The sequence below is a fragment of the Elephas maximus genome, chromosome 17, assembly GCF_024166365.1.
Source record: "Elephas maximus indicus isolate mEleMax1 chromosome 17, mEleMax1 primary haplotype, whole genome shotgun sequence".
In the NCBI taxonomy this organism is placed as follows: Eukaryota; Metazoa; Chordata; class Mammalia; order Proboscidea; family Elephantidae; genus Elephas; species Elephas maximus.
The window spans coordinates 74,925,345-74,944,750 of NC_064835.1; the positions used below are offsets into that span (position 1 = coordinate 74,925,345).

Sequence of the window (19,406 nt, forward strand, 5' to 3'; positions counted from 1 at the left end):
TGGTAGCAAGGTTATCTAATCACAACTTTAAAATATGAAAGGGCTGTTGTCTCAGTTACCTAGTGCTGCTGTAACAAAAATATCACAAAGTAGGTGGCTTTCAAGAACAGAAATATTTTGCCTCAAAGTTTTGGAAGTTAGAAGTCTGAGTTTAGGGTATCGGCTCTAGGGCAGCATCCTTTCTTGTCGGTAGCTCCAAGCATTCCTTGGCTTGTAGGTGACTCCTCACATGGTGTCTGTCTTCCCCTTGTATGTGTCTGTGTCTTAGTCTGCTCTTTTTATAAGACACCAAACAGAAGTGATTAGATTTAGGACTTACCCAACTCTGGTATGACCTCATAAACATAAAGAAACCATTTTTATACAAGCTCATATTTGCAGGTACAGCGATAAGGACTTCAACATTTCTTTTGGGGGACACGATTCAAACCATAATAGCTATGGTAAATGTGTTCTTTTCCTTCACCACATGTAGCACGGAGCACTCTACAAGTTACTATGAGTTCGTTGGTGTGAGTGGCTGTGAGGATGTGATCCACCTTTACCGGCTGCTGTGGACATCGACGGTGCTGAACATCATTGGCTTGTTCCTAGGCATCGTCACAGCAGCGATACTGGGAGCCTTCAAGGATATGGTGAGTTGAGGGACTCTTTCTCTTCACTGTATTAAGTAATAACATCACTGTCATTTCTAGCACACTTGACAATGGACAAGGGGCTTTGAGGTCCATTTCTCTGTGAGTCGGGCAAGGCAGGTCTTAGCATCCTCATTTTACAAGGAAGGAGTTTGAGGCTCATAGATACTATTTGTAATGTATTGTTTGCTGATTATTCACTATGGAAGCTGGGTCTGTTTTAAGCACTTTACAACTATTAATTACTTTAATCCTCTCAACTACTCTATAGGAGCCCTGGTGGTGCAGTGGTTAAGAGTTTGGCTGCTAGCCAAAAGGGTGGCAGTTCAAATCCACCAGCCACTCCCTGGAATCCTTATGGGGCAGTTCTCCTCTGTCCTATAGGGTTGTTATGAGTCGGAATCGATTTGATAGCAATGGGTTTAACTACCCTGTAAGGCGTTGTTACTGATAGTTGGCATTGAGTCAGCCCCTGACTCATAGTAATCCCATACACCACTGAACAAAACGCTGTCCAGTCCTGCACCATCTCCATGATTGGTTGCAGATGAACTGTTGTGACCCGTAGGGTTTTCATTGGCTGATTTTTGGAAGTCAATCACCAGGCCTTTCTTCCTAGTCCTTCTTAGTCTGGAAGCTATGCTAAAACCCTTTCAGCATCATAGCAACATGCAGGCTTTCACTGCCAGGCGGGTGGGGGCTGTGCATGAGGTGCGTTAGCTGGGATTCGAACCTAGGTCTCCTGCGTGAGAGGTGAGAATTGTGCCACTAAACTGTCAGTGCCCTATGAGATAGGTACTATATTATCCCCGTTTAAGAAATGGAAGCTCAGCTACAAAGAAGGAGCACCAGTACTTGCATGCAGGCGCCTCGACTTTCAATCCATGATCTTGCCACCATTTCCCGGCCCTGACTGTATATCAGGATCACTTGTGGAATTAGACAAACACCACCTGGGGTTTCCAGTCTGGGAGATCTGGAGTGGGGTTTGGGATCCAGATTTCACAAGCTCCAGACGCGCAGGCTGAGAAGCACTGGAGAGTGGGTGCTTTGGAGGTTGATGCCGTAAGAACTTGGCCAGCACTGGGTCTTGTAGGGTTTATCTCTTTAAGCCTATTTAAGCTAAGCCTCTCCCCACACCTTTTCTCTTTCACAGGAAAATAGCTCATTCTTGTGACTGAGCTGGGTACATCCTCCCTCCTCCTGTCCTCTCATGGGGGACCTGTTTGTTTTGAACCAGATGGTCTCATAGTGTGCACAAAGAGCAAACTCCTGCAACAAGTTATCTTTAATTTTTAGAGGTGCCATAAACAAATGGAATTGACTCCATGATTTTTGGCTATAAACAAATGAATGGCAAGATGTTTAAAGGACCAAAACCCAAATGCAAACTCATTGCCATAGAGTTAGTTCCAACTCATAGTGACCCTATAGAACAGAGTAGAACTGCTCCATGGGGTTTCCAAGGCTATAAATCTTTAAGGAGTCAGACTGCCAGATCTTTCTCTTGCGAAGTGGCTGGGGGTTCAAACCACTCACCTCTGAGTTAGCAGCTGATCGAGTAACCACTCCAGTGCACCACCAGGGTCCCTTGTTTAAAGGAAGCCCTTCTCCAAAAATCTCAGCAGCCACGAACACAAAGGAGTACAAATGAAAACTTACCATCCAGCAGCCACACAGGGAACCGCCAAACCAATTCGACAACTTCAACTGAAAGCTCAGTGCGGATACATATGTAAACAAATACTCTGTGGCAAAACAAAACAAAACAAAAAATCCCACAGCCAAGATACTTCTGGACTGATTTCTTGCCCACCCCAGCTGTTCTAGAAATTCTGGTCATTGATCATTTTTAATAACTTAGCCAGGGACTCCTCTTGACATCTGTTACTCAATCTCACATTTTTTGGAAGGTTTCGTGTTCCCAGACTAAAACGGTGACACTGTGTGAGTTGCTGTTATCCCCAAGTAATCTCCAGGCTTTCACCTCTCCAGGGGTGCGAAGTCTCCAATCCCTGACCTTGGATTTTGAGATATCTTTAAACTAATACAAGACAACCAGTTGCTATTGAATGGACCGGACTCATGGTGACCCCTTGTGTGTCAGAGCAGAACTGTGCTCTACAGAGTTTTCAATGACTGATCATTCAGAAGCAGGTCACCAGGCCTTTCTTCCAAGGATGCATGTAACTAGGAGATAGCCAGATGACGTCTACTGCAGTGATTTTACAAATTCAGCATAGTCAATGTATCCATCACTGTTCTTATCATCATCTCTCAAAATACCATCTATTAAGCTCATCAGTTCGTCTTCGTTCATTGTGCTGCACGCTCACTCCCTTCCTCCTTGTAGTCATGAGTGATGGAGAGTTCAAAGCCGTTGAGCCAATTATTGCCATCGTAAGCATGCATTTTGAAATAATGGAGCTGCAGTTCTTGTGGGGACATCTCCATCTCTGGCTTCTTGATGGCACCTTCTAGATGTTCCTTGGTTTGGTCTTGGTTGTTCACTGTTCTTATCCAGGCCCAGCATGTGAGAAGCTGGCCCCAGGCTCCTTGGCCTTGATGCCTGGGATGCAAAAGGCCCAGAGCAAGCTGTACAGGAACAGAGTTCTCAGCAGCTGCAGGGATCTCGTGGCCACCGGTACCTTCACAGTGCCCTGCTGCCAAACGGCTTCCCACAGACATAAGGTCCTCCAGGAAGAGCCTCACCAGCCCCGTCCCAGAAACACCAGAAAGGCATTTAGTATGCGTGAGATGCAGAGATGAAGGATTGGACTTAAGTAGCCCCTTACCAGGGTCTGGACAAGGGTCTCCTGGAAGGTGTGTCAACTCAGTGGGGTTTACATGTACTGATAATAGACACATAGGAATCTTAGTCATCTGGTGCTGCTGTAACAGAAATACCACAAGTGGATGGCTGTAACAGAGAGAAATTTATTTCCTCACAGTAAAGTAGGCTGAAAGTCCAAATTCAAGGCATCAGCTCCAGGGGAAGGCTTTCTCTTTCTTTTGGCTCTGGAGGAAGGTCCTTGTCCTCAATCTTCCCGTGGTCGAGGAGCTTCTCAGGCACAGCGACCCTGTGTCCAAAGGACGCGCTCTGCTCCTGGTGCTGCTTTCTTGGTTGTATGAGGTCCTCAACTCTCTACTTGCTTCTCTTTCCTTTTATCTCTTCAGAGACAAAAGGTGGTGCAGGCCACACCCCAGGAAAACTCCCCTTACATTGAATCAAGGATGTGACCTGGGTAAGGGTGGTGTTACAATCCCACCCTAATCCTCTTAACATACAATTACAATCACAGAATGGAGGACAACCACGCAATACTGGGAATCATGGCCTAACCAAGTTGATACACACATTTTGGGGGAGACATAATTCAATCCACGACAGAATCCCTGGGTGGTATAAACAGGAACAGGCTGGGCTGTTAACCAAAATATTGGCAGTTCGAGTCCACCCAGAGTCTCCTCAGAAGAAAGGCCTGGCAGTCTACTGTCCAAAAACCAGCCACTGAAAACCCTGTGGAGCAGAGTTGTACTCTGACACACACGAGATCACCGTGAGTTAGAGGTGACTCGATGGCCGCTGGTTGGTTAACAGGTACTTACACAGACATGGTCATTTCAAACTTAGTGTCATGCCCGTGCCCCTGAGATTACATCATAGTTCTGGGTGGGAAAAGGAACTCTATTGAGTCCCCGGGTCCTGAGACGTGTAGATGGACAGTTACGTCCCCAGCATGGTCTCCTCACAGTCACTCATAGCAGAGGAGCCTCATTTAGCCCAGGCTGAGGAGGTAAGATGGCTGGACAAGCTGAGGTCCTCAGAGGAAAAACAGAGGGAGTTGCATATAGTGGTGTGATTGAGAGGACAGGGGGAGGGACTAGAGCTCCCCACCGTCCACTCCAGAGGTGACCATCAGCCTTCTGGACTGATGCTGCCTTACCATATATCAGAAGGTTTTGCTCCCTCATGGGAGGCTGGGCAGTAGCAAGCTATTCATGCAGACTGGAGAGAAGCAGGTGTTAAAGGACTGGTAAACTGGATTTGAGGTGCCCGCAGGACAAACAGTGGAAATTGCTAGTCTGTACCTGGAGATGGGTACCTGGAGCTGAGAGGAGAGGTGGGCCCTGCAGATGTGGATGCAGGTATGAGTGTGTAGGCAGTGGCTGAAGCCATGAGAGGAGATGAGGATACATGGCAGATGGGAGGGCACTGGCTGGGACATCCAGCTGTTACCTCCGTGACCAACAGGCTTGCTTTGGTGGCCTTGGCTGGCCGGGCAGGTGGTCCTTTCCTCCCTGATGCTCTTGGAATGGGTGCTCAGGTAAGCAGAACAGGCTCCAAGATTAATCGTCCAGAAACAATGTCATCCGGCCCAGAAAAATTCAGAGTCATCCTCCATCCTTCTCCCCATACCTCTCATTAGGAGCAGGGACCAAGTATTGTTTTTTTTAATTGTGCTTTAGGTGAAAGTTTACAGCTCAAGTTAATTTCTCATACAAAAATTTATACACATATTATTATGTGACATTAGTTGCAATCCCTACAATGTGACAGCACCCTCCCCTTTTCCACCCCGGGTTTCCTGTGTCCATTCGATCAGTTCCTGTCTCTTCCTGTCTTCTCATCCTGCCTCTGGACAGGAGCTGCCCATTTGGTCTTGTGTATCTGCTTGAACTAAGAAGCACACTCGTCACGAGTATTATTTTATGTTTTATAGTCCAGTCTAATCTTTGTCAGAGGGTGGGCTTCGGGAATGGTTTTAGTTCTAGGTTAAGAGAGCTTCCGGGGGCCATGGCTTCTGGGGTTCCTCCAGTCTCAGTCAGACCATTGAGTCTGGTCTTTTTACGTGAATTTGAGTCCTGCTGCACACTATTCGCCTGCTCATTAGGGTCTCTCTGTTGTGCTCCCTGTCAGGGCAGTTGTTGTCGGTAGCTGGGCACCATCTAGTTATTCTGGTCTCGGGCTGATGGAGTCTCTGGTTTATGTGGCCCTTTTGTCTCTTAGGCTAATATTTTCCTTGAGGCACCAAGTATTGTTGGCTCAGTCTCCTTGATATTTCTTAGCTCTTTGTCTTCTCGCTCTCACCTCCATATCCTGAGGGTCATTGCCCATGTTCGGGCCTTCTTCACGCTGCCTCCTGACTGGTTTCAGCATAGTCCTCAAGGCTGCCGAGGGAGACATTCTGAAACCCAAATCTGATCATGTCCCTCCCCAGCTGAGACTGCTTTGGTGGCTTCCCAGTCTCTTTGGTTCAGCATCCAAGGCCTTTCATCATCTGGGCTCAGCTCATCTTCCTAGCATCATCTCCTGTCAGTTCCCAGCATGCTGTGCAAGCTTTGAGCACAGAACTATGTACTATTCCCCAAAGAAGATGTAAGTGTTCATGTAATTGCGCTTCTACTGCCTGGAATCACTCTTTGTGGCTCCTTTTCCACCTTTCCCTCCCGAGCCCAGCGAGCAGAACTTGCCCTATGAGAAACCTCCTCTCATGTCCCTGGGGAATTCCCTGTTTCTCTGTCTAGCTTCTCCATCATTCTGTCTAGAACATTGTTTTATACCTTTATGTGGGCTCTTCAGATCTCTTGAGAACTGGTGGTCTGGAACCAGATTGCAGATGTTGACATTTGTCCCAAGCCAGTCACTGGCAACGTGCTATTGGGCAAATACTTAACTACGTTATGCCTCAGCTTCTGCAACTGTAAAAAACAAACAAGCAAATACCGGTTGCCATCGAGTCAACTCAGACTTACGGCACCCCATGTGTATCAGAGTAGAACCGTGCTCCACAGGGTTTTCAATGGCTGATTTTTCAAAAGTAGATGCCAAGCCTTTCTTCCAAGGTGCCTCTGAATGGACTCAAACCTCCAGCCTTTCGATGAGCAGCCAAGCATGTTAACCGTTTGCACCAAATGGTAATAATCATCATAGTGCTTTCTTGTAGGGTGGTTGCGAGGATGGGATGAGCTAGGACTGGGAAGGCACTGGGAACATGCCTTGCATGTGGTGAGTGCCCTAAACATGACAGCTACTGTTGTGATCTCTGTGCTCACTCAGTGTTTCGAAGGCCTCTGCCACCTTCTGTTCCCATCCGTGAATGGTGAGAAACCCAGTGCAGCTTACTTCCCACACCTCCTGGGCTTCTCGGAGGGTTAACTCCCAACCCCTCTGCCTCTTGATTTCCTGCTCCTGAATTACCAGCCTTCACTGGGCATCTTGCCTCGGTGCCCCTTCTTCACCTTGCACCACCCCAACATTCTCACTCTTTCAAAGTACTCAACAGCCCAGTGCCCGGGCCCAGTCCCCAAGGCTTGATTCAATTTGTCTGGGTATGGGGACTCTGAAGGGCTCCCCAAGGGATTCTCATTGCAGCCAAATCTGAGAAAATGCCTCTAGTACAATGGCCTCCTTTTAGAGAGAAGAACTTTCTCAGGGTCACACAGCTGGGATGAGCACAGGGGCCAACATTCCAATGACTTGATCCCAGGCCAGGGCAAAGGAGACAAGTCTGTAGGACAGAAATACCAAGTAACGTCAATTCAGAGAAAAGGACTTTCCTTGGAAAAACTGAGTTTTTATTTTTAAGTCTTCAAAAGTAGGAACTGAGGGTGGGATGGGAGTGGAGACGTGGTTATATTAAGAGTGATCCGAAAGAGGTGGGTAACCAATGACCACTGGTCCTGGATACCTTTTCCAGGGGCAGGGGCTCAAGAGCTCTTTTTCTAGCCTTCCTCTGCTCATGGGGCACCCAGCCGGAAAGAGGGTTGAGTGTAGTACTGAAAGAAGCCCTGTTAGGGGCATTTCAACTGCAGATCTGTGGTCCTGGCCTGAATCAAAATGTCTGGTCCTGACATTCTCCCCAAAGCCAGCAACAATGCACACTGCTTAGCAAAGGAGAGGCTTTAGCTGGTCCAATATTCTTAACCTGCTCAAGGCTCGAAATTCTTTCTAGCTCACCTTGCCCTGCTCTGCTCCAAGCCCCTAGGGCTCCAGCTATACAGAATATCCCTGGCTTCCCTTTACCATTTGTACCATCCAGGGACTCTGGGGACAAATAAATAGAAAAATAAAAGTTTAAAAAAAGCCTTAAAAAAAAATAGCCTTGCTTTTAGGTAGTTGTCATAGATTGAATTTTGTCCCCCCAAAATATGTATCAACATGATTCTCAGTATTGTGTGGTTGCCTTTCATTTTGTGATATGATGTGATTATCCTCTATGATGTTAATGAGGCAGGATTAAAGGCAGTTACGTTAATGAAGCAGGACTCAATCTACAGGATTAAATTGTATCTTGAGTCAGTCTTTTTTGTGATATAAAAAAGAGAAGTGAGCATAGGGGAGAGGGACCACATGCCAACAAGAAAGAGCCAGGAGTGGAGCACATCCTTTGGTCCCAGGGCCCCTGTGCTAAGAAGCTCCTAGACCAGGGGAAGATTGATGACAAGGACCTTACCCTACAGCCAACAGACAGAGACTTCCCCTGGAGCCAGCACCTTGAATTTGGACTTCTAGCCTCCTAAACTGTGAGAGAATAAATTTCTGTTTTTTAAAGCCATTTGCCTGTGGTATTTCTGTTATAGTAGCACTAGATGACTAAGACGGTAGTTAATTCAAACCAGAGAGCCACTGATCTCAGAGAATATTTGGAATCTTTCCATCAGCAGAATTTATAGAAAGGTGGACACCAGTATTCTAGAGTGACTTGAACATAAAATTTTCCAGAGGCAGAAGGATGAACTATGAGGCCAGCTCTGTGGTTCGTGGTGTTGGCATAGTTTTTTGAAAAGAAAAGCAAGCTAAATGCTTCCTCAGCCATTCAGTGCTGACTGACACATCTCCATCTTCTGTGGCAGGTCCCTCTGTCCTCATTGGCCTATGGCTCATCGTCTCCTCCTCAGATCCTCTACAATCCCGCCCAGCAGATCCTGGCCTACACGGGCTTCTGCCCATCGTCAGCAACCATCCCGACATACTCGTCATACCCTTTGCCTCTTCAGGTACAGTGCCTAGAGTAATTGCTCATGAGAGTCGCCTGGCTAAAACCAGAGGTGCTTATATTCATGTCATTCATGCCAGAGGCATGTCAGATCAGGAGCCGGAGGTTTGGAGTTGGTCCCGTGGCCCCTCCTCTTCCAGTTTAGGTGGCTGATAGATGGTGGAGTCAATGTTAACTAACTAGCAAGGGTTTAGGGATGATCTGAGGGAAGACATTGTGGGTGACAGCCAAGCGTGGGTTCTCGTCTTCATTTGATGGACCATTTGAAGACCAGATTGGCATTTCAGATGTTATTTCCTTTCTGTGGCCCTAGTGATACAGCCACTGGTGTTCCTCCAGCTTCTAGTTTTTGCTAACCCGTGAACTGGTCACCACAGACTTTGGCTGTGGTTTTCCGGTCAGAATGATTGAGGATTCGACCCCAGCTGCCTGGGTAGCTGAATGCCCTGTGAGCACAGCAGAGTGTTTTGAATGCTTTGTACCGCATGAGTTTGCCAACATGCAACCAATTTTTACGTGCAAAAATAGCAATTTCATACGGTTAATCCTAATATATTTCTGTTGCCCCCTTTGCCTTGAGGATTATTACAGGAAGAGAGACCTTTAGTGGAGGTGAAATTCTTGCTTATACAGTAGCATTTGCTTTGTCCTTCTCCTGTTGCCATTAGTGGCTTCAGCCTCTTCTTCTTTGTATTTTAGGAAGCCTCAGTTCGTAGTTGTGGTTAAAGTAGACCCTGGATAATCAGAAGTCACCTTATTGATTCTAGATCAGTTTTTCAACCTATAAATTGTTGATGTTTTGGACTGGATGATTTTTTGTTGTGAGGGGCTGTCCCGTGTATTGGATGTTTAGCAGCATTTCCGGTCTCTACCAATTAGATGCCAGTAGCACACCCTCCCTCAGTGTGTGACAACCAAAAATGTCTCCAGACATTGCCAAATGCCCCCAGGGAGGCAAAAACATTTGAGAACCACTGCTGTAGACAAACTCATCTAGGATTTCATTTTGGAATGGGAGGCAGGACTGGCTTATATATAATCAAATTGACTTGGTACAGCTTGTTTTGCCATTAGTACCAATAGCAATAACAGCAACACATGCACATACAGTGTTCTGTGTGCCAGGTCTAGTTCCAAGCAGTTTACATATATTAACATATATTCAGTATTGAGTTTCTGTAATCAGGAAGGCCTGTGGATGAATGGGGGAGGCTTCCCGTTGCTGCCGAGTTGATTCTGACTCATAGAGACCCTATAGGACAGAGTAGAATTGCCCTGTAGGGTTTCCAAGGAGCAGCTGGTGGATTCAAACTGCTGACATTTTTTTGGTTAGCAGCCGAGCTCTTAACCATTGGGCCACCAGGGCTCAGATTCAGGTAACTTTTTATAGAGTTACTTGCTCAAAGAGGCCGATGACACCAGATGAATTATACCGACAGGAAGTAAGACCTCACTTAGAAAAAATGGCTGTTTCAGAAAGAGGGCTTATGAAACCTACGAGCTCTGGACTGTCCAGGAAAAAGAGGGATTTACCAGCTTCCCTGAGATTGTGACCCAAAAGCAACTGTCCAATTTAAGCAGGAACGATGATGAACTGGGAAACCCTGGTGGCGTAGTGGTTAAGAGCTATGTCTGCTAACCAAAAGGTCAGCAGTTTGAATCCTCCAGCTGGTCCTTGGAAACCATATGGGGCAGTTCTACTCTGTCCTATGGTGTCACTATGAGTCGGAATCGACTCAATGGCAATGAGTTTGTTTTTTATAATTGCAATTGAGTTGCTTCTGGCTCATGGTGACCCCATGTGTTTCAGAGTAGAACTGCTCCATAGGGTTTTCAATGGCTGTGACCTCTTGGAAGTAAATTGCCAGGCCTTTCTTCTGAGGTGCCTCTGAGTGGATTCGAGCTGCCAATCTTTTGGATAGTAGATGAGTGCTTAACCATTTGCACCACCCAGGGACTCCTATGATGAACTTAATCCCTGCATTTGAAAGTCATCAAAAGAGCTCTTTTCTGTGGAAGGGCTCCTAGCTGTCCTGTGAATTCCTCATTCTCTGGAAAGTCCCCTTTATGATTTAAAGAAACAGCAATCATTTCAGTTTGCCACCCTGAGAGAGGGACGGGGAGGGTATTCCATGCCAATAACTTTATGTAGAGAAAGTCAGAAACCTGGTTTCCCCAGGACCCCAGCAGCACATGTTGTTGGAGGAGGTATGTGGTGGGGGCTCTCCGAGGTCCAGGATGGGGGGTGCGGGGGGGCAGCAGGCTGGGCAAAGCTGTCTCCATTCACTTCTGCCAAGGATAAACCAGCTGGGTGTGAATTTAGTCAAGAGGAATGGGATCTCCTGGGTTTGTCATCTCCACATGGAAAAGGGAAAGTCCCTGTCTCTCTCTCTGCCTCAGTTTCCGCGATTCACCTTGAAAATGAATCTAGTGGCTGTGGTCCCTGGGTGTTTGTTGGGGCCTTCAGGATTCCTGCTAGGAGAAGCTGAAGCAGCAGCCCCACCTAGGAGCTCCAGGAGTGTATCTGGTCTCCGTGGAGTGACCCCTTGCAGACTTTGCCATCAGTGGCCCCCTCCATGGTGGGCGATCAGTCACTCACTCAGCGGGTCCTGGGTGGGGGTCGGCTGTGCTGTTTTGTGACCAGCAAGCCCTGGTGCCTGGGGAGGACCCACGGAAGGATTCCTGTATTCAGAGGACACAAGGTCACCTCATAGCCCCCTCTGTGCACCAGGCGTGGTCTGGCCCTGGAATGAATCTTATCCATTTCTGGATAATTCCAGGAAGGAATTATCCCCAGGTTCAGAAAGAAGAGTTGTCCTCAACAACCCAGCCCAGGACATGATTAGAATGTCACCAATGACCACAGGTGGTGGTCACTTCTGAGGGGTTAGGCTCGTTCCTTGGGCACCACAGGGCAGAGCCATCCTGGAGGCATAGGTAGCCCTGCCAGGAGGTGATGAGGAGGACTACAGCTCAGGAGCCTTCATCTTCTCATGAACCTACATCTGTATCCCCTCCTCAGGAGGTCCTCCTTCCCTGATCCCCATTGCGGGACAGACATGTCATCTCAGACCATGGTTTTGGTGCTGGGGTCTCTGCTTAGCCCACCTTCATCTTCTTAACTATGAATTAGTTTGCAAACATAAAATATTCGGCCTGGGGAAAATGTTTTTAGCTATGAAATTTCCAAACAGTGCTTGATCTCTAAAACCTACATGATATTGCAAAAACTCAACTACAAAAAGACAAATAACCCAATTAAAAAATGGGCAAAAGATATGAACAGACACTTCACTAAAGAAGACGTACAGGTAGCTAACAGCTACTTGAGGAAATGTTCACGATCATTAGCCGTTAGAGAAGTGCAAATCAGAACTACAATGAGATTTCATCTCACTCCAACAAGACTGGCATTAATCCAAAAAATACAGAATAGTAAATGTTGGAGAGGCTGTGGAGAGATTGGAACACTTCTACACTGCTGGTGGAATGTAAAATGGTACAACCACTTTGGAAATTGATTTGGCGCTTCCTTAAAAAACTAGAAATAGAACTACCATACGATCCAGCAATCCCACTCCTTGGAATATATTCTAGAGAAATAAGAACCTTTACATAAACAGATATATGCACCCCATGTTTATTGCAGCACTGTTTACAATAGCAAAAAGATGGAAGCAACCAAGGTGCCCATGGACCGATCAGTGGATAAATAAATTATGGTATATTCACACAGTGGAATACTATGCATCGATCAAGAACAGTGATGAATCTGTGAAACATTTCATAACATGGAGGAATCTGGAAGGCATTATGCTAAGTGAAATTAGTCAGTTGCAAAAGGACAAATATTGCATAAGACCACAATTATAAGAAGTCAAGAAGTAGTTTAAACAGAGAAGAAAATATTCTTTGATGTTTAGGTGACGAGAAAGGCAACACACAATACAGGCGAGGTCAGCACAACTAAACGAAAACCAAAGAAGTTTCCGGAATAAACTGAATGGTTCGAAGGCCAGCTTAGCAGGGGCACAGGTTTGGGGACCATGGTTTCAGGGGACATCTAAGTCAATTGGCATAGTAAAATCTATTAAGAAAACATTCCGCATCCCACCTTGGAGAGAGGTGTCTGGGGTCTCAAACGCTAGCAAGTGGCCATCTACAATGCATCAACTGGTCTCAACCCACCTGGCTCAAAGGGGAATGAAGAACACCAAGGACACAAGGTAATTACGAGCCCAAGAGACAGAAAGGGCCACATGAACCAGAGACTACATCAGCCTGAGACCAGAAGAGCTAGATGGTGCCTGGCTACAACCCATGACTGCCCTGACAGGGAACACAACAGAGGACCCCTGAGGGAGCAGGAGAGCAATGGGATGCAGACCCCAAATTCTCATAAAAAGACCAGACTTAATGGTCTGACTGAGGCTAGACGGACCCTGATGCTCACGGCCCCCAGGCCTTCTGTTGGCCCAGGACAGGAACCGTTCCCAAAGCTGACTCCTCAGACAGGGATTGGACTGGACAATGGGTTGGAGGGGGATGCTGGTGAGGAGTGAGCTTCTTGGATCAGGTGGACACCTGAGACTATGTTGGCATCACCTCCCTGGAGGAGAGATGAGAGGGTAGAAGGGGTTAAAAGCTGGTGAAATGGACAGGAAAAGAGAGAGTGAAGGGAGGGAGTGGGCCGTCTCATTGGAGGAGAGCAACTGGGAGTGTGTAGCAAGGTGTGTATAAGTTTTTGTGTGAGAGACTGACTTGATTTGTAAACATTCACTTAAAGCACAATAAAAATTAAAAAAAAAAAATTAGGCCCACACTCTAGGTGCTTGCTTTTCCAGGGATGCTGGATGGACCTGAAGGGTGGTGCCACACCTTAGCTGGTTTGGCCATCTTTATGCTGGCTTGGAAAGGCACAGACATAGAGAAACGCTCCTGCATCCCAGACACATAGTTCCGATTGTCCTGTTCCATAATTTACATTTGCTTTGTCCACATCAATACTGGAAGCCTGAGCAACCTCCTCCCATACACATGGGAAAACAAGAAGTTAGGAAGAAAAGGTGATGTGTCCACTGTCACATTGTGACACTGTCACATTGTGGAGGGGAGGGGGCAGTACATGATTGAGACTGAACTTTCTCGACAGGAAATGAAAGGCATTTCCATCAGGGCCCTTTCCTCCTTGTGTGATGCTTAGAATCTTTGCAGGCTCTGTGACCAGCCAGCACCTGTCTCTAGTCGTGACTGTGGCTTCTGATGTTGAGTGTCTGCCCTGGGATGCCAGCAAGTATCGGCTCTGAAGCCTCAGGTTTAGCTGCAGCATCAGGGCCCCTTGGAAACCACAGTGGTTTCCTTCCTATCTCAGCCATTGAGCAAAGCAGCAATGCCCAGAGTGCTTATAAGTCTGAATCCTGATTTCTGATCCCTGACTTTCATGCTTCGAGCCCTGGGCAGAGTAGCCTACTCTTGTAGATTGTTAGGCTTCAGGGGGCCCGTTATCCTCATAGGAAGTTGACACTGTTCCTGCCCTGTGCAGACAAGGGGCAGTGTGCTCCCTGTGGGAATGGATGGGTGTGGTGGAGATGAGTTTTCATCAATAAAGCACAGACTGCCAGGATGCTTGTGAACCGATCCATTTTATGACCATGCTGTTTTCCCTCCTCATCCAGCTTTGGGGACCTTCAGCTTTTCACAAACAGCAGACGCTCTGTTCTTCATCCTCCCGAGGGATGCCTCAGTTCCTGTCCCTGTGGCTTAATCAGCTTGTATCGCCAGCATATGTTGGAGTATAATTACATATGCATTAATAATCAGATTTCAGAAGCGAGGACAAATCGAATGAGGCTCATGTGGTTCCTTAGGGGGGAAAAATAACAGAATTGATGCTTCTGCTTCAGCCGAACCAACAGACAGAAAGGAAATATTTTAAGTGTTCTGTCGAAGTCATTAGCAGCAAAAAATATACTCACAGAACAGATAGCAGGGGATGAGACAGCTTTTTGACGGATTTAGTTCCAAAAAAAAACCAAACCCATTGCCATCAAGTCGATTCTGACTCATAGCAACCCTATAGGACAGAGTAGAACTTAAGGAATGCCTGGTGGGTTTGAACTTTTGACCTTTTGGTTAGCAGCCTGAGCTCTTAACCACTACGCCATCAAGGCTCCATTTAAGTGGTCAGTTAACAGAAAAACCTGAAGGAAAGTCACTTTTGCTAGCCAGAGCTCCATCCAGTTCCCAGCTGCTTGCCCCAGAAGGAAATGCAGAGAAAGGCCTGGCATCGAATAAGTCTACAAGCAGCGGTTTAGCGCCTGTACTGTTAATAAAGAGATTTATTCTATGTTCCTCTGATGGAAATTACCTGTCTGGGCAGAAACTCTTGTCCTTGAATAGGCCCCTGCCTGGCTGGAGTGGTTTAGCTCCATGGTTAGCCAGGCTGCCCATACGTGGTACAGAACAGAGAAGACACATGCAGGGGACAGAGCCTACCAGGTTCACTGCGGACCTGAGAGCAAGTTCAATCAAGGTTTGCTTTGTTCTCCCTGATGTCTGAAAGAGGTGTGAGTTTGAGAGAAAGACAGAGGAAGAGGGCAGGCAGCTTGGGGCCATCGCATCCTGGAAGGCAAGGTTTTCTGTGAATATAAGCTGATATATACTTATGTGAAGCCCTGGTGGCACAGTGGTTCAGTGATTTGACTGCTAACAAAAAGGTCACAAGTTTGAATCCACCAGCCGCTCCTTGGAAATCCTATGGGGCAGTTCTACTCTGTCCTATAGGGTTGCTATGGATCAGGATTGACTCCATGGCAATCCTGTTTGGTTTTTTTGAGCTTATATGCTTATGTATAACTATATGTATACAGGGTACTGATAAATACTTATATATTTCATCTTCCACTGATATCTCTGATGATATCGACACTATAATCACCTTTTTGACGAGTGGGTGGAGTTCTTGGCTTCAGCGGCTTTCTGTGAGGAGATTCTCCTTTCAGAATCATGAGGTCCAGTTGGCTCTTTACTTAGGCTTCCTTAATGGAGAGGTCTTCAGTAAGGGGGGTAGACAGACTGACACCTCAGGGGACCCTTCAGCACAGCTGGGTGGCAGAGAGCACAAGAATGTACACACACATCTGGGTAGATTAGAGAAGTGTTATTTAAAGAACTCATCCTGTGTTATTTCATAGAAGAAGTGTTTTGTTTGCTTTATTTATTTTAATGTTATTTTTAGTAGGATTTTTTTTTGACCCCCAGGACTTAAAAGAAACAAACAACTATCGTTGAAGAAGTTTGTCCACAGGTAAAGAAATGATGGAGACAGACTGCAGATTTCATTGATTTAAATTGTGTCCCCTTTGAACATTTTTCTCATTCCCAAATCACTTTACTTTGAATTACGCTGAAAATGTTGATGCTTTGGGTTTTTTTTTTGTTTGTTTTTTCCTTGATGTATGAAGAGTTAGATAAGCCCAGAAGAGCCAGCCTCCAGTCAAGAGAGTACCAATGTTGCAGCCTGCCAGTTGCTGTCGTCTGTTCTGTGACTGGGTCCCATAGAATAGATGGAAGGGGGCGCCGTGGCCCTGTGTTCTAACTTCTGCCAACTCCGGTGTCAGTCTGGTAAAAGGCAACCACTTTGAAAGTGAAAAGGCTAAAGTGCCTCAGCCACACAGGCTACAGAGGCCTGAGCGATTGAACAGGTGTGCTTTTAGCAAAGCCCTTTCTGGGGTACCTCTGAAAACATTTTTTCCAAGCAACCATGTGGTTTTTAAGAGCAGAGTTTGTGAAAAAGGAGACTCACCCTACCCAGCTGGGCTAAGTGGCCAGGTCCCTCTCTGATTTGCCTTGCTCTGGGGAAATGCTCTTTGTGGTCATGGTGCATTGCCTTTAGAAGGGCCAAACCAAAAACCAAACCCACTGCTGTGGAGTTGATTCCGACTCATAGCGACCCTATAGGACAGAGTAGAACTACTCCATAGGGTTTCCAAGGAGCAGCTGGTGGATTTGAACTGCTGATCTTTTGGTTAGCAGCCGAGCTCAGTCCTTTGAATAAGTGGGTGAGGCTGGGTCTGGAAGGGAGCCAGTGCCCAACATCAAGTCTTTCAAGGGAGGTTATTGGCGCCTAGCGTGTATCATGTTTCTCCATACATGGACTGCTTACATCGTTTTACCTGCTTACTGAAGAAGCCATTTCTGTTTAATTGCAGCCGTCCAGCAACTTTCCAGTCTCGTCTTCCACTGATATCTCTTTATCTGATGACACGCAGCCACCGTCTCAATCCAGCTCCAACTACGGGCTTACTCTCAATGCCCCACCACTCTATACACCAACTTATTTCCTCCCGGGGGAGAAACCTCCCCCCTACGCACCATGACACACAGGTGGTAGATTGAAAAAAAAATTTTTTTTTTTAATTTGTTTGAAAAAAACCTTCTAAAAATCCTGCCTCTTTGATCAACCGCCTAGAGGTAGTCCAGGAGAGCCCTGCAGAAGTCTGCACCTGCCTTCCTTTCCCTGGTCACGTCCACTGTGTTGTGGATCAGAGCAAGCAGGAGGAAAACAGATCCCATGCTAGCCCAGGCAGGCGCCCTTCCTGCCCCGCCACCTCTCTCAGCCTGTAAAAGGCAGCAGGGAAGAGAGGTGGGAGTTGCCAACCAGAAATGTTTGCTGCCTCCAGAGGTAACACCACCTCTTTTGTACACGCCTCCTTCCCTTTTTGGCAACCCTGGTGGCGTAATGGTTAAGTGCTACAGCTGGTGACCAAGCGGCTGGCAGTTCAAATCCACCAGGCGCTCCTTGGGAACTCTATGGGGCAGTCCTACTCTGTCCTATAGGGTCACTATGAGTTGGAATCAATTTGACAGCAGTGGGTTGGTTGGTTTGTTTTTGTTTTTTGGTTTTTGGCTTCCCTTTTCATAAATACACATCAAATATTGCTTAAAATTTCAACCTGGAGCCTCCTTGTTTGAAAGAGGCTGTTCCAGTATTTTGTTCTCATTTACAAAAAACAAACATGTTCTCTGTTTAATTTCCCTACCATCCTCTTATGAGTTGTTATTTTCAAAGAAAATATGGTCCAGTGTATTCCTATATGAGGATTAGTTTTTGAGGAAATATATTGTAAGCTTATATATATTTATATGTACGTATGTGTATGTCATAAAAAAGGGGCTGTGTCCCCACCACCCCATATATGCAGTGCTCTCCTGGCTGGCTTTGCTTGGAAAGAAAAGATGCTCTGGTTCAAATATAAAATGCTGTTTTTAAAGGCCTATGAGTCGACTGGAGTCTGTGTGTGTAGTCTTTTTCCATCTCTCAAACCTAAAATCTGCCTCTGCCTCCTAGTGAGAAGTTTTTCTACCTAAGGTTGAGTATTTCATATTCATGATGCCTGGGCTCCCAACTGGCCTTCTTCATAAAGTATTTCTAGAAGCTGCCCAGTTCACAGAGCGGGATCTATTCTACACAGTCCTACTGTGTGTGGGAATCCTTCCTGCTTGCAAAGCAGGTACCGTCTAAGTATTTCACCTCTCTGCTCTAAAATGATATGACTGAGTGGACATTTCTAAGATCCCTTCAGCTTCAAAAGTCTAAGGTTGCATCAATCTCTATTATAAACTGACAAATATTTACTAAGGGCCCAACACGTGCCTGCCCCTTGTGAGACACCCCTGGTTAAACAGGGGAGCAGGAACCTTGGAAATAATCAAATCTGGGACAGGTTTGAGTCCCTAGATTATAATCCTGGATCCTTGGAGAAGGGAAAAAAAGGGAAAGAAAGGAAGGGGAGGAGAGGGGAGGAAAGGAAAAAAGGAGTTTCATGAAGACACGGTCTTGTGCCCCCCCTGCTGGCTGGGAATGACAATTCTGTCTCACAGACAAGATATTCTCAGTGTGTTACAGACACATCTTATGTTAAGTTTTCTGAGAATATAGAAAGTGTCCTATAAGGTAGATGAAGAATACACATTCACACAAGAAAGACAACATGCCTGGAACACAGAAACATCTGGTAAGTCAGATCCCAGGAATCAGGCTAATTGAGTTTAGAAAGGTGATACATAGGAAGAGAGAGGTATGGAGGATGGTCACTAGGCTGGTGAACCCTTATTTTTTATCATCATCATTGCTGTTGATATTTTGTTAAATATAGGACTCATGATTCAGGAACTTTCCAAGAGAACGGCTCTTGGCCTCTCCTCAGAGGTTGCCCGACTGACCTGTGTAGGCAGCACAGCCCTGGCCTTCTCAGACCCGGAGCGCACTCTTCCCTTTTGTCCCCAACTGATGCTTCTCAGGACGTTGAGATCCAAAGGCCATTAACAGAACTCAGTCATCAATGTCCTTGTCAATTTGTGCTATTTTAGGTCACACTATCAGAGGCCAATTTTGCTGAATTGTTTGACTTGCTTTGGGCATAACTTAAAAAATAGTAAAAATTAGCAAAAACAATTCTCACTGGCCAAAATGAAGCTCTTGGACATACTGTGAAATAAGGTAAAGTTAGGTTTTGAAACCTCCTTTGTCTTCCGTTTTCAGTCTCTAGTTTTGACACCAATAATCTTGTTCTCCCTCTAACTGTCCAAAGCCTTCTTTATAATTCTCTACCCAGTTAGTCCCACACATTCCAGCATGTTCTTCCTTCTCACCTCCCCAAGTCATCAAAACTGACTTGTCTATGTCCTGTTTTCTCTGGTTGATAGCTGGTTACTTGATAAAATTGTTGTTAGGTGCCGACGAGTCAGTTCTGACTCATAGCGACCCTAT

The 19,406-nt window shown here is 46.2% G+C and overlaps 1 protein-coding gene across 2 annotated transcripts in view; it reads left to right on the plus strand.

Moving 5' to 3' along the window:
- TMEM255B (transmembrane protein 255B) overlaps positions 1-17,905 on the plus strand; it is a 123,879-nt gene extending 105,974 nt beyond the window's left edge. Inside the window, exons 7-9 of one of the 2 annotated variants that reach the window (XM_049856251.1) lie at positions 476-635; positions 8,493-8,636; positions 16,846-17,905. In XM_049856251.1, coding sequence (XP_049712208.1) covers positions 476-635; positions 8,493-8,636; positions 16,846-17,013 — 472 coding nt within the window. In that variant the 3' untranslated portion in view covers positions 17,014-17,905. The remainder of the gene's footprint in view (positions 1-475; positions 636-8,492; positions 8,637-16,845) is intronic. The other variant, XM_049856252.1, reaches the window with a different exon arrangement.
- Positions 17,906-19,406: the final 1,501 nt, after the last annotated feature.